At 40.1% G+C, this 21,725-nt stretch overlaps 1 protein-coding gene across 1 annotated transcript in view; it reads left to right on the top strand.

Moving 5' to 3' along the window:
* The first annotated feature begins 844 nt into the window (after positions 1-844).
* Positions 845-21,725, top strand: part of CTSC (cathepsin C) — a 35,834-nt gene continuing 14,953 nt past the window's right edge. Inside the window, exons 1-3 of the mRNA XM_046685061.1 lie at positions 845-1,125; positions 2,889-3,034; positions 20,975-21,141. Coding sequence (XP_046541017.1) covers positions 954-1,125; positions 2,889-3,034; positions 20,975-21,141 — 485 coding nt within the window. The 5' untranslated portion in view covers positions 845-953. The remainder of the gene's footprint in view (positions 1,126-2,888; positions 3,035-20,974; positions 21,142-21,725) is intronic.

Genomic DNA, 21,725 nt, shown 5'->3' with positions numbered 1-21,725 from the left:
ACACCAGTTCTCTTCCTTATCCCGGGCAAGTTCATTCCTCTCTCTGGGCTTCTTGTTTTTCAGCCGTAAGAGGAGAAGGGTTTGGCAACCTAATCTCCAAGAGCTTTTGTGCGAGTCTGTGTGTGTGGTAACTAAATCCTATAAAGTTTGCAGGGAAAAAAAAAAAAAACAACTAATACACAAAAACAGTACGTTTGTACTACAATTGAATTCTCCAGTGGATAATAGGCAAACAACATTAACAGGAAACCGGACAAAACGAAGCAAAAAAAAAAAAAAAAAAAGGTAGTGAAAGTTTTGGAAAACGGAAGGAAGAGCAGTTCTCAAACAGCTGGGGTGGCTGGGGGTAGCAAGTACAATTTTTGAGGAGAAAAAACTGAGTTGGTGAGGACTAAGTGGGGAAGAAACGCAAGTAAAAGGAAACCCACTTGTTAGATCTCTCCCTCTCTGGGCTTTTTCTCACCTTCTGTTTCTCACCACCACCATGTCTGTCTCTCTCTCTCTCTCTCTCTCTGCCCTTTGGCGGTCCCCCCCCCCCCCCCCCCGCCCCCCAAATTTCTCTCTCTCTCTCCGTTACTTCTCCAGGAGCGAAGTCTGGGTCGCGTGCGGGCCCACTGTGGCTCTTTAATCCTATTTTGAGACGTCCCTTGGCAATAGAACCGGTCCCTGGGATCTCCCCAGGTTCAAGGTCGGGCCAAAGCCAGGTGAGGGGCAGCGAGCACTCCCGGTCTCCACCTCCCCCCGCCCCCCAGCCCCGCAGCTCTCCAGCTCACCGGTTCCCCAGCCTGGAGGCGTCCGGACGCCCCGCCCCCCGAGACCCCGCCCCCGCCGCGCGGCGGGTTTCCGGCCCAGCTGGCTATTTCAGGGCGCGCGAGGTGCAGGTCGCCTTGCTTCCAGCCCGCCGCCCTCCGGTTCTGCTGCCTCTCCCACCTCCCCTCCGGGCCCCGGCCACCATGGGTCCCTGGTCCGGCTCGTTCCTCGCCGCCTTCCTGGTGCTCCTCTCCACCGTGGGCCCCGCGCGCTGCGACACACCTGCCAACTGCACCTACCCTGACCTGCTGGGCACCTGGGTCTTCCAGGTGGGCCGCAGCGGTTCCCAACGCGACGTCAACTGCTCCGTTGTGGGTAAGCCTCCGACGCCCCGCAGACCCGCTCCCTTCCCTCGCTAGCCCGGGACACCTTCCTTTCTGTCCCCAAGCCGTCCTCACCCCTAGCGGCCACCACGAGCGCTCATGCAGGAGGTCAATGCTAGTGGGAGGTCCGGACGTCTTGGCTGGACTTGGGTCCCCTTGGGGTGCCCTCGCGCACGCCAGGGCCGGGAAGTCCAAGTTCAGCTGCTGAGAACTTCTCATTTCACATTTTCTTGATTATTCCCGGGGCCTCAACATTTTTTTTCAATAACTTTTTCTTTCCTCCCCTTCATTTTTGTTTTTGTTTTTTGGTTTGTTTGGTTTGGAAGAGAGTTGAGACTGTGCAGTCTCTCCCATCTGCAGTTTTAATTGTGCCAGTGAAAAATAAGCTCAAAGATGCTCGAGAATACAGAAGGAAAAGTTTTCTCGTTTTGTTAGGTTATGGGAAAGAGCCGTTATGCCCAGCGATTTTGATTTGGACATGTGTTGATGCTACTAGTCCGAGAAAATTTCTGGTACCACTTTGCACTGTTTCATGTAGGCAAGGAGGCATATAATTTTTTTTTTTTTTTTTTTTTAGTAACTCTTCAGCCGGTAATTACATTTGGAAATGCCCAGAGCCAACCACGATGCCTGGCTCATGGAAGGCTCTCAATAAGTATCTAATGTTTGAATACACTGGGATATTCCATGAATCCTCAGATAACATGTCTATACCAGGAACAAAGAATTTAGTGAAGGGAGAAGAAAAAACAGAGACTCTTGGGTCAGAAGAGGCACTCTTGTTCTGCCCAAACCCTTACCACTGTGTGGCTTGTGCAGAAGGAGTGAAGCCCTCAGCTGCAATTTCCTTGTCAGCAGAACAAAGATTGCCAGGTCATCTGTTACTAAACAGACCTTTTTAACTGTCTGACTCCAGATGATTGTGTGGTATCTGGGAATCCTGGGCATTATTACCATTTTTCTTTTAAAAGTTGAACTGGGAGGTCCAAAGCAGAAGGGAGGTTGGGATTTGCACTGTTCTGTCACATGCAATCTCCTATTTGAGAGCATTAATCTGAAAGGTGGAAAAACTATCCAAAGTGTGGAAACCTCCACATGAACGAACACAGCAGAACCCTTTTCAGGCAGCCTCTGCTTGTAGACCATACCTTTGACCTTAACCTAATAATTAAAGACACTCACAGATCTGATGCCCCCATCTTCTGAAGTTTAAAAGGTTAGTTCCTATCTGCACAAATTAGCTTTATAGGATAGAAACTTCGAGTTTGCCAAATACTTAGGAAGGATTCCGATTCTGAGTTTCTGAACTGTAGAGCCATTGAGGAGAAAGATACGCCGTTTCTTCTCTGAAGAGATCATTTCCTTTGTCCTTATCATCTGATAGCAGGTCTTTTTATATTTTTAGATTTCCACTTTTTGACTACCATTTTGTCTTCCCATTTCCGCCTGTCATTTTTAGCATCCCCTCTCTCTCCTTCAGTGTTTGGATGCTCAGGGAAGGTAGGAGCTGTACTTTTTGGGGTCTCTCTGCTTGCTGTCTTTTGAGTCCTCACTTCACAGGCTTGCCTGAGACCCCTCTGGGACTCTACGGCTGGAGGCAACACACTGGAGACTAGTATCTTCATAAGGCAGATTGGCCCAAATTGAGTAGCATGAACGGCAACAGCTTACAAAGAATGGAAATTATGAAGGAGATTTTTTGCTCCCATTGAAGTCCAAATAATTTTCCTTTCTTGTGCGTTTTCTTTTCTCTAGGACCACCAGAAAAAAAAGTAGTGGTGCACCTTGAGAAGCTGGATACAGCGTATGATGACTTAGGCAATTCTGGCCATTTCACCATCGTTTACAATCAAGGCTTTGAGATTGTGTTGAATGACTACAAGTGGTTTGCCTTTTTTAAGGTTAGTTTTGTTGGAAAATGCATTCGTATTTTCCATGATTTGATATCTGAAACCTCTTCTAATCAGGAGACCCTTGTAATTTAATTTTTGATTAAGAAGATAACCAGAATTGACACCATTTTTTTCCAAGAGAAATTAGAAGGTGTAATTTTGTCACTTTATTTGAAATGATTTCAAGAGGTTTTAAAAAAAAATAAAACCTGATCTATATTTGAAAATGTACAATCCATCCATATTTAAATTTACATTTTGGTAAGTATGACTAAATGCTTAATTTATTTTCTTTATCACCACACCTCTATTTCTCAATATTGCCTTAGTCCCTTCCTTGGCTTTGTACTGAATCTGCAGGAAAGATAGGGATATTATAAATGTTTTTTTCTTGGAGTCATTATGTTATCCTTCTTATCATTGCTTGTTGGCTCTGAGAAATTAACCTAAATGACTCAGTGAAGTAATGTACTAAATATATTAAAGTGAATAAGCTATTTAAACTAAGATAAAGAGAGCGAGCTTCGCAGTTACTCCTTGGGCTAATTAAAGTAAAAGGGAGCCCAGCCAGCCCAGCGTGTTTTCTTCTCTCACTAGTAAAGAACTGCTTTCCATTCTTACACACTAGTCCCCACTTATCCACAGGGGATGATATGTTCCAAGACTGAAACCGTGCCTGAAACCGAGGTAGTACTGAATGCTATATATACTGTTTTTTTTCCTATACATGCATACCTATGATAACGTTTAATTTATAAATTACGCACAGTAAGAGATTAACAACAATAGTAATAAACTAGAACAATTATAACAATATACTGTAATGAAAGTAACCGTTGATCCTAGCAACCTCAGCATACAGTTTTTTTTCTTTCCTTGTTAAGTCACAAACTTTCAGCTGTTCACTTAAAGGAAGCTTCTCTTTTCAGCTTCTCTTTGGCGTATCAGAATTTGCCAACATCGCTACTCTTGCTCTTGGGGGTCATTATTAAGTAAAATAAGGGTTACATGAACCCAAGCACTGCGATACCACGACAGTAGATCTGATAACCGAGATGGCTTCTAAGTGACTAAGGAGTGAGTAGCGTATATACAGTGTGGATGTGCTGGACAAAGGGTGGTTCACGACCCAGGCAGAATGGAGCAAGATGGCACCAATTTCATCACACTACGCAGAACTGCAGGCAATTTAAAACTTATGAATTATTTCTGCAATTTTCCATTTAATATTTTTGCGCCGAGGTTGACCATGGGTAACTGAAAGCGCGGAAAGTGAAACCGCAGATAAGGGGCGACTGCTGTGTTCTAACATTGCTTCCAATTGCAGACACGCTGCAGGGTAAAATAGTTGAGCACGGATTGCAGTCCATGCCAGATAGCCTTCTGAAGTTGGAATTTTTCCTGTTAGCAGAGTATTAAATGGTTTAAGTAAATTGAATCCACAAGCCTGAGACGAGCTGTTTCTTATTATAAATAGAGACAGGCTTCTTCGTGGGATAGGGTTTACAACCTGGGAACATCTGGTAAGAATTGACCAATTATAGGGATTCGTGGGAAAGTGGGGAGTGAGCCTAAGATGATGAAAGACAAAGCGCTAACAAAAGCCTAACTTCTAGATTATTGTGATTTCTTTCATGGGTTGTGGTTTAATCACCAGGATATGGTGTTACATCTGAGCCAACCATATTTCTTACAATAATAACTCCCAATGACTTTTTTTCACTATCAGGACCCCTCTTTAATATGAAAAAAGAAGAGACAGAGGAAAAAGTTGTCTCCACTCACCTGGATGGGCTGGTCTCATGTTCACCTGGTGGGAACTGGTCTGTTCATGCTGGTTTTTGAGGGCCAGCAGTCCATTTGATTAATTGAAGCCCATGCTTGACCAGTTATTAAGCATTTTTAATATCATCCCTGGATACTCTGTACTTTTTAAAAACATCATAACTATGTCTATATGAATTTTTAAAATTGTCGTGCATGTGTGGTAAATGTAATTCAATCTGAATATAGTTTTTGGTCTGCATATTTATGAGCCTAAGGCTTTGCACACCTCTTACAGGTACTCTGCAAAGCCTTTCAAATTTATTTGCCTTCAAGTTGAGAAACAATTATTTATGGAATTGATGCACAAGAAAAGAGAGATTCAACACAATTGTTACTAGGTACCCTCCTCCTCCCCCTCCCGTGTCCTCACTCCTCCCTCTTTCTCCTCCTTCCCATCATCTTCCCCTCCTGCCCCTTCCCCTTTCTTGCTTGACGTATAATAGGCACTTAGTCCATATTTGTTAAAAAAAAAAAAAAAAAAAAAAAAGAAAATGAATCCATGAAGTGGAATTCGGTTGAGAAATAGGAGTTGAACAAATTATTTAATTGCAAGATGAGGAGTAGTGTATAAATAGATGAGTGAATAGTTTTACCCATTTGGCTTAGAAAACTCTTTAGTCTTCTGTAAAATTGGAGAAACTGGTGGGGAAACTTACAAAGTCACCATTTAATTACCAGAGCCATAATCTGAAATAGACAAAGGCAATTTCTCTCCACTAATATTTTTTCATCAGTTTGCTCTCAGCGTAATAGGAGTCCAGATCTAGTGGGGACAGAGCTGGTGGCTGAAGGAGGAATTGGAACACTTCCTTGTACTTCTTCTTAACTCGCAGCGTAACCAGATTTGGTATTTTTCCATAGCCTCAGAACATTAATTGCAGCTCAATAGAAACCCCCTCTTTAGTACCAATAGGGTTTCAAGTGTTCTCGACCATAAGTGAGAAGAGTCAATATATGTGCTGGTGGGGGGCAGAACCCTACCTAATTGTATGCTTCGGGGTGGCGTTCTCTCATTAGGGATAAAAACAGGAAGAGTGCTCTGCTGCTGCTCCTGATTTCAGTGTATTTTTTTTAAAGTGCCCATTTGACCTGAACCATTATCAGGGCCATTTTTCCTTTTCTCCTGAAAAATCAACCACTCTGACTGGTCAGTAGTTAGCTCTTGTGATAAGGATCATAATTTCAATAAAAGCAGAGTAGAATTACGTAAGATACTTGGTTTTAAACTGTCTCTTAACATAATCAAGTATTTCCAGATGAACATATTTTACAGAGTGATAAAACACCATGTTCTTTCAGCAAATCCAAATGAAAGAGTAATGGGCAGCAGAGTTTTAAAAAATGTAAGAAAAATGATAAAGTGGAGTTGACTTTCGATAATAGGAAGGTCAGGCACTTTGGGTGACACTTATTAACACAAAGAGCTAGATTTTCCTGCAAGCGTCAGGGTGTTCCCTGCAGTGCTGCTGGGGAAGCCATGCTGGGTGCGTAACTCAAAAAACAAAGCTATTTAGTGAGTAAAGTGCATGAGACTTTTTCCTACAAGCTTAGAAAGTGTCTTTCAGATGAAAATTAATTAATTAACTAATTAACTTTTTTGTGAGGAAGATTGGCCTTGAGCTAACATCTGTTGCCAATCTTCCTTTTTGCTTGAGGAAGATTGTTGCTGAGCTAACATCTATGTCAGTCTTCCTCTGTTTTATGCGGGACGCTGCCACAGCATGCCTTGATGAGCGGTGCTAGGTCTGTGACTGGCATCAGAACCTGTGAACCCTGGGCTGCGGAAGTGGAGTGTGTGAACTTAACCACTACGCCACTGGGCCAGCTGTTTGATTTGTTTTTAAAAATGAAGAATTCTTAAAATTTAAGCATTTGCTATTCAAGTTTAGTATCTTACATAAACTACAACATAGTCCACTGAGCCTACCACCATTACGGAAGTATTTTGCCCTGTGTACATCTGCTGTTGTTATTCTGTAAATCAGTTGGCTTTCCAGATCTCTCCCTTGACTTATACCAGACCATACCGCTTATTTCCTTTTGCACTCTTCAGATACTCTTTCATCGGATTGTTTCTTATTGTTCCAGCTAGTTTGTTGAGTAGGTGGTACTTGCAAGGTGTTCTATTAGGCTCCTATCCCACCTTCAGCTCCCCCAGAGCCTCCTGCAGCACCACTGAGCAGACAGCTTCCACATCATTCTCCCCGCACTCCAACTTTGAAGCAATTGTGATACCACTCCTGTTGTTAGGAACTTGCTTTATTCAATTCTCCATATTCAGGCCTCACTCGGAAGATGACCATTTTACATGATTTGAGGTTCCTAAGCTTTTTTTTCCCTTAGTTTTTTTTTTACTGCTTGAGAAATTGGGAGTGGAGTGGGCATAATCTATCTTTTTTGCATGTGATTTCAACCTAGATGAAAGCTTGGAAGGAAATAACTCTTGACACTGAAAGTTTTTGCGTAGTTTGAGTTGGGTGGGAATCACTAGGTATATATTCTTAAAAGGTACATTTTTTCCACTCAACTTCCTGCAGACATTCAGTTATCTGAACACTTTATGGGGGTTACAAACTCAAATGCATTTAGGGCCTACCCAAGCAGATACCCTTAAGCATTTGAAACAAACCTTATATAAAACGTTAAGGAGTAATTAGAACTATGGCACAATGGGAACTTTCCTAGAGACTTTCACCTGCAATTTTCTTGTAAAACAATGGCGGTCAAAATAAAATGTGCAATACTGTCTGCAGGCTGCTTTCTAAGACTATCAGATTTTAATAGCGTTTACCATTTGGTGATAATTGGCACAGTCCAACAAATTTGCACCCCCTTATAAGTACCTGCAGATTAAAAGCAACCAACCTCTTATAGGAAAACACAATGTAATAAAACAAAGGATGTTGAATTCTGCCTGACTTTATGTGATGGGTGGTAAGAGATTATTTCGTCGTCTTTAGGCTTTTATGTGCTTTTTTCCTTTTTTATGATGAGCCTGTATAAAGCTGCTCTGTACTCCATCCTCTGTTTGCCTAGAGGAAGGAAGTCATGAAACAAACTAAGCTCCAGGAATGCCTTCAAGTTGAACAGGCTGCTGTTTCTCATTTCACTTTCTCTGAGGCCGTAAAAGGGAGCATTAGAGAAGGAACTCAGATTTTATGTTGAAGATTAAGCCACTCAAGGGCTGAAGAAAGTGCATAGAAGGGAAACTAGACTCATTATGGCTGAAAATTTGGTGCTAGTCAATCTTCATTGATTTCTAATTGAGTTTTTTTGGAGCGTCCACCAGTCTTAGTAGAACTGTAAGGTAAAAAATACTGTTATGGGTGTTTCTAAAACAGGTTGCTATTCAAAATAAGAACAGTAGGTTGGGAAATTCATACCAGAGGATTTATTTACCCATTTTACGTGCTAGTGACTTGTAAATTTCATGCTTGTCACAATAGCCAGAAATGTCAATCATGTATTTCTACCATAAACGATGTGGGACTCTTGTACCATGTTTTCCACCGTGCCTTCTGGGTTCATTTCTAAGATAGAACAATTAGCTTCTAGAATACTTGTTATTGGGGTAGATTTACTTGTTTTAGTATAGATTCAATACACCAAGATCAGGATTTTGTCCTTTTTTTTGACAACTTGGGGTTTACTTTTAAGAGTGTTTCAGTTGGGGAACGAATCAGAAGTTAATGCATGCCTAATTATTTCATTTTCTTTTATGATAATGCTTAATCTCAACATTTAATGACTCAGTTTACCATTGTAAACTCTTCATAGGATGTCACTGATTTTGTCAGTCAGTTGTTCATGCAACTGGGAACTGTGGGGATATATGATTTGCCACATCTGAGGAACAAACTGGGTGAGCACCATTGAATACTTTTAATTTTCTTGTTAGAGGCAAGCTTCTCTCCTCCCTAGAGGCTTATGCGAATTAATGTTTTTCATCAGGGAGAGAGGGAGTTGGAGACTGGAGATGTTACGGGTTTTTTTTTTTTTTTTTATAGATTTCTTGCTTGGGCCTGCTTATTTGCTACTTCTTACCTGCCTGCACTATTTTATGTGAGTGGTTTTCACTTTAGTGTCTGCTGTTTGCACACTTCAGATTAGCTCTGCCAAGTACGACGCTCATAACATAAGTAGACATGAACCCCAAAAGGTAAAGACCCAGTTAAGAACCAGTTGGCTCAAGTTCCATTCACGTCCTGGAAGTAGCCGTGCTGCCTCAGGTTGCTTATTCTTTTCCTCAAAAGACTTAAGAGGAAACCAGGTGAGGCCGTAGCAGTTTAGATCTGTCTTCCAGTAGAGAAGGTGGCTCTTCCGGAGAAACTCATAGACCTGTCACGCATCCCTGTGAGCCATCGCCCATCTTTTTTAAACTGGCTCCTTCTCAGAACATAGATTATTGAGTGGGAAGAAGAGGATCTCTTTCACTCTTTATAGTCTCCTCACACTTTCAAAATAGATGTTTAAATCAGTACTCTCACCGGATTGATACATTTAGATGTCTAAAATGTTGGTGGAAAAATGAGTGGTTAGCAAGAAAACTTGATAGGGACTTACCCTTCCTTGCATTTTAACATAACATTTTTACCCTGTTCCCTTCCTCCTTTACTTAGCTCTTAAGTATAGAAGTGTGATATGAAAAGGGGAACTTGGGCAAGTGTTGAGAGCGCCAAAGCCTTATCCTCTATCAGCGTTTTCCACACTGTTTAATGGGCCAACAGTAGCCCACACCATCTGCCCGGTAGGAATTGCTCATCAGTTGTGTCACTTCTCTTGTTAAGCTTTAAAGGTTGTTCCAGGCAGCCACTAATAACAGGTCAAAGTGAAAATTAGGAACTAATAGGCTGTTCTGAATTCTCTGCTGATAGTTGAATAAGTGTAGATTGTGTTAAATAGTTTCCTTTATTTCAGAACTTCTCAGAATCGTTAGTATATTGTAGAGTGGTAGCTCAGGAGGAAGATAGAATAAGAAACTTTCCAAAAATAAGTTCATCGCTTTTTCCTCACAAAAAATAAGTTATTCTCAGAATGCAGTTTACAAAATTCTGTCTTAAAATTCTCACTCTTCCTCCTAATTAGGGAGACACCTCTACCAGTAAAGAAAATAAACCCTAGTATTTGCTCTGGAAGTGAGATAAATAGCCTTGTACCTGGAAATATGGATCAAAGCAGCATTAAGCTTACATTTAGAATTTGTACATGTTAATGTATCTAGGTTGTGAGATTAGCCTATTTCTTAAGCACGTTTCAAAATTGTGTTAGGTTTTTGCAGTGGCGGTTCATTTCAAATGTATCTGCATGTGCTTCTTGAGCATGTTGGCTGTAAGTGCAATATGTGTGGCTTAAGCATTCTGCTTTAGAGAATGGCAGCTTTTTGTGAATGTCTTAAATAGCATTAAAAAAAAAATACCAGCATTTCAAATACTAGTACTGGTATTTTTTTACTTAAAAGAAATTAATATGATGAAAGATTTTTAAGAGACAGCATGATCCTTGTTGGCTTGTAACTCTAGTTTTTATTGTCTTTTAGTTATTAAATAGAGTACCCATTGAGGCGCTCTCTTAAAACCACAGCCAAAAACAGACTTTGGGGCTGAGGCAGAGCAGCATGCAGCAGTGGACCTACCTCTAACAGCTAGCAGAGGCTTCTGGCAGCTACAGACCCTTCTGGAGTCTTTGTGTGCATGTAAAATGCAGAGGAGTCCTGGTGACCTACCTCCAAGGCAGCTGCCCTCTGGAACATTTCCTTGGAAAGCAGCAACCACCATTTTGGAATGTGAACAGCCAGAGACTGCGCAGGAAAAAGAAAAGCAAACTTGGAAGTCTTAGGTGGCTTCACCATTTAGGCTTTGAATAAAAGAAACAATATGCAACACAAGTTTTTTTCTCTTTGGAATACCCTTATATTGAAGTGATTTTTCCAAACTGGTTAGGATTTCAATTTTGTGTTTTATTTGTTGATAGTGCACATTTTATTCACTGTTAAATTATTTTCCTGAGTGCCTTCTCTTTCTCTGATTACTTGCAGGAGCCCCAGCACCCATTATAAGGAGAAAATAGGCTTAGGATGTCTCGGGATGCACAGATTATGTTATTGGTGGGAAGATAGTCCTGTGGAAGATGTGTTTAAAGGAGGGGAGAAAAAGAGGCTTTCTGAGAGAAGCCACTGCTGAAGTTGTCTTTGTAGATTGTAGGTCTGCCATCCCCCTGGCCAGAAAGATGATTAATACCTTTTTTTTGTTTTTTGATTAGGTGCCAGCCTTGTGCTGAGAACTTGACATACTTTACCTTGCGAAAGTCCTATCAAGTAGATATTACCAGCATCAATTTATGGATAGGAAAAATAAGTCTCCTACAGTGCTTAAGCTCACACAGCTTCTAATCGTAAAATGATAAAGGCTGGTGTTTCAAACCTAAGGACTTCCCTGGGGCTAAAGAATGAAAGAAAGCCGTTTCACAAAGAAGTAGTGGTACTTGGAGTCACATTGGGATAGATTTTCTGGTGATTCCCAGTCTGTAAACATCACAGATGTTAGTTTAATGGAATAGGATACATACTGCATTGGCTCCTGTTGAAATTTGAGGAGGAGAATTGGCTTGAAGCTTAGGTTTCCTTACCGAAAGCGGCTACTCACTTTCTTAAGCGAGGGTCCTTTCATTCAAGACAAAAATTTTCCTGCTCCTTCTGTTTGTAGTCCCCAAAATTGGAAGGAGAGCTTTATCAACTGCAAAGTACAAATTAAGTGCCCTTGCCAAGCTGACTTCTCTTAATTACACTATTGTTCACACTGATTGCCGTCCTTTAGTTCTTTCCTGCTAAACAATGGACTAGTTTCCTCCTCAGTCACTTAGAGCTGATTAATATCAGCCTTGGTAAACCAAAAATGTGAGGCTACACCTAATCCAGATTGTCTGCAGGACTTTTCTCCTGCATCCCTGCTTGAGGAAGCTTTCTCTAGATAGCAGGTGGCCATCGTTACTTTATTGGTTCAGATAACGTTTTATACCGTCTTAGGGGCGCTGATCTGCTATTCTGGAAAGGTTTTATCTTAATAAAGGTGAACTAACAGTGCAGCCAACTACTTATACCTGGATACTTTTCTTCCATCCTACCTCTGGATCTCATACTTCTTCATCACTCAGGACCTGGATGCCACCTCTGTGAAACGCTCCCCAACTCACCGTTAGTAGGAGAAGGGCCGTTATTTTGGTTTCCATGGTCCTTTCCAGAGAGCTGTGCTGTGCATACTAACTGTTGTAATGGAATGATTTGATAGCATGTCTTCATTTTCTTTCAGACTGAAAATCTGTGTATCTCCTTGCATATGCTCAGCACCTAATGCACAAGAACTTTACAGGTGCTTGGTAAATTAACCACACTTCTGTTGTCTTTTCAAAGACTTTCACAAGTAATACCAGTTTACAAAGAGTTAATTCTGTAGGGTTCTAGAAGCACAAATCAGGAATGGTACTATTTATTTTTGGTTCTCTGCTGTAAAAAATATCAGGTTACCTGCCTCCAGAGTTGTAAAAAGAGTTATGTATTTTCAAACAGCTTTTCAGGATGTAAATACTCACAAAGCAACAGATGTATATAAGAATAGATTTAAAATGGAATTTAAAATCACCTTTACTGATGGTTGTTGGTTGTTTTTTTGTTTTGTTTTGTTTTTACTGTTTCTCTGAGTAACTTTGTATCTAAATGTTTGGTTTGATTGTGGAAGAAAAGACGTGGTGGGTACAAATTACAGATGTATGCGTGAGAAGGCCCCGTAATATAATAGTGCTTAGCATTCTCTGTTGTAATTGCGTGTCTGTCCTTTCCTCTTGTCCTTAAACTCCATAGGGCAGGGGTCAGCTCTGTATTATTGACCATTTTATTCCTTATGTATAACACAATACATGATAAATAATAGGCCTTCAATAAATATTTGTAAAAGAAAGAATGAATAATATATCATTGCATTTTCCTTTGTTTTGTTTGATATTTTTCTGGAAGTATTGTTACCTTTGTGTCCTTGGAGGCTGCGGTGAACCCTTAGGCCATATTTGTTGAAAGACTTCATGTAAGACAGATGAGACTTTTAAATTCTGTTCTGTTTATTTATTTGTTTTAATTTTTGTGTGAGACTCTGAAGGCCAAGAGAGGGCTCAAAGTTAAGAACAGTGAAGTTCTAACTTTCAGAATTACTAAAAACTAAATTAGCTGTGGGGAAGTAGGGACCCTGGCAGTCGTCAAGTTCGCTGAGTCCTGGGGAGTTAGTGACTGGGGCCAGCCTGGAAAGCTGCAGGCTTTGCCCCGCCTCTGTTCAGCACAGTGAGAAGCCCCAGCTGAAGGTGAGGTTAGATGAACGCTAAGATTTCTTCCAACCTCACAGTTTAAGAGCCTATGAGTGAGTAATGGGCCAAGGGACTTGGACTACTTTGCTGAGTGGTAAATTGCTGTTTTCTTAACTAGTTCTGGAACATATATTTTGATTTAAACAGAATGTCTTTTATGACGCTCCATGTTCACAGGTAAATCTAGCTGCCAATTCTTTCAGTAAAATGCTGTAAGTTATTTGGTTGCAAGCACTAGAACAATCTCCTGGCATTTCACAACTCGTTAAAATTTAGCTTTTTCAATAAACGGTTAAGTCTAGTTACTAGGCAGAAAACTAGAGCCGATCCTTGAAACTGACATAGGGAAGTTTGTTTCTTTCTGAGGAAAGATGTGGTGCTCTTGGGTGGGTTTGGGAAAATAGCAGTTTAGTAAAATGTGCCTTCTTCTCTTTTGTTGCCTCTGCTGACTTTGCTTACAGTCCAGACCTGACGGCAAGTGGAGGTGGTTGTCTGCACTTATGTAGCTACATAGAGTAAACAAGGGCAAAGAAGTGAATACACACGCCTTGTTCTTCCACATTGCTGGAATGTACTGTCTCCACATACATGGTTTATCATTACATCATTCAACTTATTCCAAGCATTCTTTTCTGAAATGGTAGATCCTGATGGATTAGACCTGATGTCCAAATTTTTTATTATATATTCCATAGTATATATAGATACATTTCAAAAGTTATGTACATTCACTACTATACTAATGTCTTTGCTACCAAACGTGTGAAGTAATGTTAAATAATTGGTTATTTATTGTCACAAAAATGCATCCTGCCAAAATACATTTTGTGATGATCCTTTGAAATGATATAAAATATGCTTCATTATCATGATTTTGTTGCCAGAAGTAGTGCAGGAGTCTCTGTTACGAATAAATTGTTTCATTACTGCAAATTTTCAATATTTGGAAACAGAGTTTTCTAATGTATTTTAAAATCTCCTGCGTAAAAAATTTCAGTAGTTTTGGGTCCAAGGCCCAGTGGTGCAGCACTTAAGTTTGCACGTTCCGCTTCGTCGGCCCGTGGTTCACTGCTTCGGATCCCGGGTGCGGACATGGCACCGCTTGGCAAGCTCATGCTGTGGTAGGCTCCCACATATAAAGTAGAGCAAGATGGGCATGGATGTTAGCTCAGGGCCAGTCTTCCTCAGCAAAAAGAGGAGGATTGGCTGCGGTTAGCTCAGGGTTAATCTTCCTCAAAAAAAAAAAAAAAAATTCAGTAGTTTTGACTGATTTTGTTAAAAGTATGAAAGTGTCACAGCTTTTGAAGAGTTTAGAAGAATTATTGTTTGGTATTAGAGATGATGACAATTTAATAGATGCATTTTAAGTGAAGCATATGCTTTATTGATAATTAGGATTAAAAAGTGAATACTGCTGTGATGGGACCATCTTGAAACATCTGTTTTCAAAACTTATTATCTTTTAACATGGCTGACAGAGCTCATACTAGGAATAGGGCAAATGTAAGCTTTGTCACTTTTCTCGTGTTTGCATCACTAGTGTTTGAAAATCCTGGTTTCTTTGCAAGTATTCTTTTAAGCCACTAGTTCTTTTTGTGAGACTTAGCTTAATTAAATCAGATGTGTGCTTAAGTCAGTTTAAGCAGGCACATGGAAAGGGAAATGCTGTGTCCTAACTATCTCAGAGGTAGCACGCTACACCACAGGTGAACATCTGACATGGGAGCTGAGTGGGGCTCCCAGTGTTGATCTGTATCTTAAATAATAGTGAAAGTTGGTTTTTTAGTTTTCTTTCTCTATTACAAATAGGAATAGAAAGTAGGTATTTTCTTCCATTATTCCAGTGGTTCATCTTTTCATGTCCTTCTGGAAACCACTGGTTGACGGGATAGGACCCATATCAACTGCTTAGTTGACAGTTTGGTCTAGAGTATAAGTTCTTTGATGGCACAGATAAAACCTTCAACAGCTTTATCTCTGAGGTAACAGATGGTAGTGTTTATATTGTTGCCTGTTGAGTGTTTTATAACTTTGTAAACTCTTCAAACTTCAGTGTCATCTTTATCCTTCAGAGGAGTCCAGTGCAGTGGCTACCATTCCCACTCTCAGATGAAGAAATTGAGGTTCCCTAGTTGTAACTTGCTCAAGGTTACATGAATGATAAGTGGCAGAACTGCGATTTAAAGGGCAAAGACCTTTTACTAAACTATATGTGTCTCATACGCAGTGCACTACAGAAAGTGAGTATTCAAGTATTAATCTGGGACACAGTGGAACAAGGTGTAAGTGATTCCCCTTGCCCCCAGTGTCAAAAAGCAGTTGAGAAAGAGATCCAGGATAAATAACAGGATTCCTAAAATATCTCAACCTGTTCTTTTTCATTTGGTTAATGTGGATGTAATTGGTAGATGTGATTCGATAGTTGATTAAATGAGTGGGAAATGAAGAAGGGGGTTTTGAAAATGTTTGGCAACCAAATGGTGATTTTGAAGAAGGAAAGGGATAGTTATTGCATCCTAGTAGTTTTCTAAACTTAAGTGCTAGGTTTGGAGGTTCTTCAGATTTTATAAAATTATCTATTTGTTGTAACAGAAATCGGCGTAAATGAATAGAAGCTTTAATTAGCCCATCTGTGCAAGGCAGTCTTCAGAGACTGATGTTTATATAAATGAAACCCTTTAGAAAAAGTTTTGGCTACATTTCAAACTGTATAGTTTGGCTAAAACTCTAACTTCTTAATTGGTGGTAATGTCAAAACTCACATAAGAAGTATTTTACAATAGCAGGTAAAATGAAAGATGACATGAGAACATTCAAATCAAGAAAGTAACAGGGACACAGTATGTGGTCCTGAAGTTAAGGTACCCAGTACTTGGCTTCTCCAGTGGTAAATGCCTCTTTTTCTTTTTTTTTTTTTTTAAAGACATCACAGCGTGGCTTAACAAGTGGTGCTAGATCCGCGTCCAGGATCTAAACCTGAGAACGTGGGGCTGCTAAACTAGAGTGTACAAACTTAACCACTACGCCACCGGGCCAGCCCCTAAAGTAAAGTTTTAAAATGGAAAATACTTCCTTCAATTTTATGTGTCAAAAATGGCACACAAATGGATAACTTCCTTAGCAAATTTGTTTGAGTTATAACAACAAAAACAGCTGTAGTTTTTTAGGATTACTTAGAGTATATAAATACTCAAGTGTATAAATAAGGAGTGTGTCTAAGAATTATTCACTTGGCTTTGTAAATAGTAAATAAGCAATCCACGTTTGTAAGGACTGTGCAATTAGGAAGCTTCAAGGGATATTTTGGAACTTCTAGGTCAACTTAAATTTATAGATAGGGAAGCTGAGGTGTGGAGAGGAAGATTGACACTTCTAAATTAGCGTGATGAGTCAGAATTCGGGTCTGTGAAATCTTGGAAGCACCACCCTTCTATTAATTATAAACTTCATATCTTTTCTGAATTTCTTGTGTTATTGTTGAAATAGGACTTGACATTTGTTCTTTCTCTTCTATGATTCATTCATTTATTCACTCATTCCATAACGAATTGCTTCCTAGTGCCAGACAGTTTCCTAGTTAACTGAATGAAAAAGAAATCCTGTTCTCATAGTGCTTTATGTTTTTGTGGAAAGTACAACTTCATAGGCTGCTGTGAAAATTAAATGAGTTAGTATATATAAGACACAGCCTGTGAAATTGCATCTCCTAGCATCATCCTGGTTTATAGATGAGGACATGGAAAGTACGGAGAAGATACGTTAACTTGCTCAGGATCACACAGCCAGTGAGTGGCAGAGCTGGATTCCATGTAGGCAGTCAAGCCTGCAGACCGTGTCCTTTACCTCTGTCCTGCATCAAAAACCTTGGCAAAAATGGTAAAGACTGAACTAGCCAAGGCAACATGGGGACCTGTATAGCAGGCAGTGATCTTTAGGACTGCTAGAGAATTTAGGTGGCCCTTACCAGGCCTTGGGCAACAATTTGGACCTGACCTACAAGAGTCAGTCAGTCTTCTCCAACTGTTCCCTTTTTTTTAAGGGAACAATGGATAAAGCAAGGATCCTTGTAACCTGTGAAGCCATATTTGAGTTCTCCCTTCTCCGTTTGACTTTGCAAAGCCACTTTTTTTTTTTTTCTTGAGAAGAATAATGCCTATTATCCCAAGGAATCATCGTGAGGCTCAAATGATGAAGATGGAAACTTTTTGCAAATTGGGTTCTACGCCTTTGCTACCTGGTTTCTAGGTGTCTCTTTTCAGTGTTTTTGGTGGTTGGCCTATATGTTTAGGCCATATAGGCCAACCAAGTGTATGAAGAAGTGATGCATGCTATTGAGAAGAACACTTGGTTCTAGGAGTCCTTGGTTATAAATTCTAGTTCAACCACCTCCTCTTGGTCTCTCTTTTTGTCCCCTGAGGCTATATTATCTCCATGTTTTCAAATCTTGAGCCCCTAAGATTTATGAGTAATCTGTAAAATGTTTATGAAGTATGAAGTGAGAGGTAAATGTTAAGGTCCTGTCGTTCTGTAATTTTGATGATGAAGAGTATAGAGTCCTTGAACAAATATGAGTGACAAGGGACGGCTGCAAAATCAATTATGCTCCAGTGATTTTTTCCCCCTCCTCTCGAAATGACAAGTCCTCCTTGCCCTGCCAGGGGAAGTTCATTTGGTGTTAGCCATCATGCTTACAGCTATGACTCAGTTGTGCCAGCTAGGTGAGCAAAACCACACTGATGAGAAACTTGGGGCCCATTTCTTCTAACTTGAATGCGCCTAACTCTTTTGGTACATCGTGAAAGTCATTTCATTTGTGTTCTAAATTTCTGCTTAGATGGGGAATTTTCGGGCTTCTCCAAGCGTGGTTAGCTTGCTGAACCAGATGGTGCTGTAATGAATTATTTCTATGTTTGTTAATTTCATTGAATTCTGACCTCCTTAAGGGCTGGGGCCACATCAGTACATATGTGCTTGCATGCCTAGCACCTTTCATGATGCCTGGGAAATACTATACGACCAATAAGTATTTTATAAATAAGTGAAAGAGCTTATTAGCAAAATACAAAATAGGTGATATAATGATTTTTTTCAGGAAATGTAATCATAATCCCAGACATCAAAGTTAGCAGCCTCTAGCCATACCTGGACCACCTCTCATAGATGTCATCTTCTAGGACTTTGTATCCTATGAGTCTCATTCTAAGGGAATAAGAGTATTTCTAAGTGATTAACTTTACAAAATTCATATAGCAATCTCCATTTTGTAAATAAACAAAATCCACCCAGAGACCCATTTCACCTGTCATTTCCATTTTTTAAAAACCACATTTCATAAAAATTTCACATATTTGCATTCAACTTAAGTACTATCTTGTCATTTTTTTCCTCTTCATATATCATAGGTTTTTCTCTTTTTATTGTTCTCTAGAGGAGTCAGCAAACTTTTTCTCTGGGCCAGATAGTAAATGTTTTAGGCTTTGTGGACCTTGTGGCCTCTGGCAGCTGCTCAGTTCTGCCGCCGTAGCATAGAAGCAACCACAGACAGTGCATAAACAAGTGGGCCTGGCTCTGATCCCCTCAACTATATTTATACGGCAGGCAGCCTTCCCCAGCCTTAGTTTGCTCATTTCTCTCCTAACAGAACTCATATTTATCATTTAAAATATTATATGATATTCCTTTGAGTTATTAATTTACTTAATCATTTTTATACTTGAACATTTAGGACATTCTCTTGTTCTCAAGTTTTGTTTTTAACTTTTCTGTCCTGCTGCAATGAACCTCTTCCTGTGTTTAGTATTTTTTTCCATTTGTATGTATTTGACGATTTCTATATGGGAGATCTCAAGAACTCTTAAAGCCCTGTCAGACTGCTTTCTAAAACAGCCGAGGTGGGGGGTGGGTAGTGGATTAGCCTCAGCTGGCCTGTCTGACCAGCATGCAACACAGAAAAGGGAACATGATCCGGAGCCTGGGTCAAAGAGAAACACTGACTAGAACTCTATGAGATTTAGGCTGCATCATGTAAGGTTTCCAATATTAAACTGCTTTTGGTCTATAAAAATAGCAGTTTTGTGTAGTTGAGCATAATAAATACAAATTTTATTAACCTTTTCACACAGCGCACCCTCTAACGTGGCAGCCTGATCGTGTCCTGGGCCTTGATTTCAGTCTTCCTTGTCCTGAGTTGGGGCTTTCACAGGGCCTTGAGTGGTGAGTTGGACTCTTGCTAGTGAAGACATTCTTAGCCAGAGGGCGATGGATGGGCTTCATGATATCATGAACCACCAAGATAGAAGCAAGATGTGTGAACGGGTAGCTATAGTAACTTATCCTGTGCTCTGTAGCTTAGTGGGCGATGAATCCTGGGATTCAGATCCAGCTCTCCTGCATTCTAAGTCCGTAGATTTTCAACTCTACCCCTAAATATGATTTGAATTCAGAGAGAGATGCAATAAGGTAATTTTACCTTTAAGTACAGTTAAGCCCACACATTCCTCTAAACTCGGGGTTTGCAAACTATAGGCCTGTTTTTGTAAATAAAGTTTTCTTGGAACACAGTCTAGTTCATTTATTCATGTGTTCCCTGTGCACCTTTTACATTGCAGTGGCAGAGGTGAGTGCTTGTGACAGAGGCCTTATAGCCTGCAAACCTTAAGATATTTACTGGCCCTTAAAAAAGAAGTTTGCCAAGCCCTGTACACAGTTAAAGTAGTATTGGTTATGTTAGATTAGGAATCTGTAAACTACCACCTGTGGGCCAAAACCAACCTACTGTGTACTCTTGTAAAGGACAGCATTGAAACGCAGCTGACCACTGTGCTGATTAATTTCTGTGTTGTGTTCGACTGCTTTTGTGTTTTGGTTCCATTAAGTCAATGCCTGAAACTGTCTTTCCCCCAGTGCCCCCTCATAGAAATTTAGCACGCATTTTTCCTTTCTTCCTTCCACACTCCTCTCTCATTCTGGGTTATGTGTCCCCCCTCCACGAGGAGATGTTATAACATGAGGGTTTTTAGACTCTGGAGTCAAAGCATCTGAGTTCAAATCCTGGATCTATCACTTTATACTTATTTTTCTCTACTAACATTGAAATAAGACAAAGGCCCCTATTAGTGAAATAAAGAGGAGGGAATATTTAATAATCAGGTTGCTTTAGTTTGCTCATGATCAGAATATCCTATTAAATTGGAGGATTGACAGAATAAAGGATTTTGTTTAGTTCTACAGGAAATTTTCATCATTTGTTTTGTACTTTGCTGGAGTGATTCTTCTCTGAGTGGAAAAGTATGATCTGACAGACTGAGCAAAATTTTGTTTTTGCCGCTTAACAGCTCTGTTTCCTTAGGTGGGAGCTACGCATCCTCCCTGAGCTCAGCCTCCACTTTCTCACTGTAAAATAAGGTTATAGCTGCCTGCCTCCTCACAGGCTTACTGTGGCAGTAAATGAGGTAACTTTTGGAAAATGCCTGGCAAGTGGCCCATGCTCTAAAAACGTTAGTTTCTTTCCCTGCCTTCCATTCCCAAGTGTTTTGTTATGTAGATTTTGTTTGGTGGCCAACAATACTACTCACATAAACGTTTATTTCTCTTCCTTTTCTAGATTAATTCTCAGGATGTAAGCTCTCAGGCGAAAGTTTTTGATTTGGTTGGCAGAGGCTGGCCCCTAAGGTGAACCGAAAAAGGGATGTCTTTAATGTGAATGGGAACCAGAGAAATGGACCTGAGAGTTGAACACAGACTCACTCGGCCTTTCCTTCCTTTATTTGGTCACAGTATGAAGAAGAGGGCATCCAGGTAACCAGTTACTGCAATGAGACGATGCCTGGCTGGGTGCATGATGTGCTGGGCCGAAACTGGGCTTGTTTCACCGGAAGCAAGGTGGGGACCACCTCTGAGACCATGAGCAAGAAGACAGCAAACCTTAAGAGTCTCTCGGAAAAGTGAGTTGTCACCAGTGAAAGATACATTTAGTTTTGTTTTATGGTATGTATAAGTATGTGTGTATGTTAATTCGTGGAAAATTTTGTTTTGATTACATAGAATTTATTTGTCTTTGAAACCTAAGCCACGTTATATAAAACTTTACTGGGAAAATAGTTTGATTGATGTCATTGAGGGAAGAAAGTATTTTTTTCAAAGCACTGCAGAAGTAATGGACCAATGATAGCTTTAAAGAAAATTTATGTAAAGGACTACAGAATTGCAGTAACTAATAGAGAAAAAACATTTTATTATTGCCATGTAAAAACATGTTGCATAATACTTGCAAACACATATGTTTCTATTACAGCAAATGTAGGCAATACTAACTGAACATAAATTTTAAACCTGGCAAAAGTATCTGAAGTTAAAATTCCTAGTATTTATGTAGTGTCCTTGTATGCTAGGGCTGCCATAACAAGTACCACAGCCTGAATGGCTTAAATCACAGACATTTATTTTCTCACAGTTCTAGAGGCTGGAAGTCCAAGATCAAAGTGTTGGCAGGTTTGGTTTCTTCTGAGGCCTCTCTCTTTGGCGTACA

Source organism: Equus quagga, chromosome 14 (assembly GCF_021613505.1).
Source record: "Equus quagga isolate Etosha38 chromosome 14, UCLA_HA_Equagga_1.0, whole genome shotgun sequence".
NCBI classification, from domain to species: domain Eukaryota; kingdom Metazoa; phylum Chordata; class Mammalia; order Perissodactyla; family Equidae; genus Equus; species Equus quagga.
The sequence above is the reverse complement of the archived record's forward strand: the minus strand, read 5'-3'. Positions and strand labels throughout refer to the sequence as shown.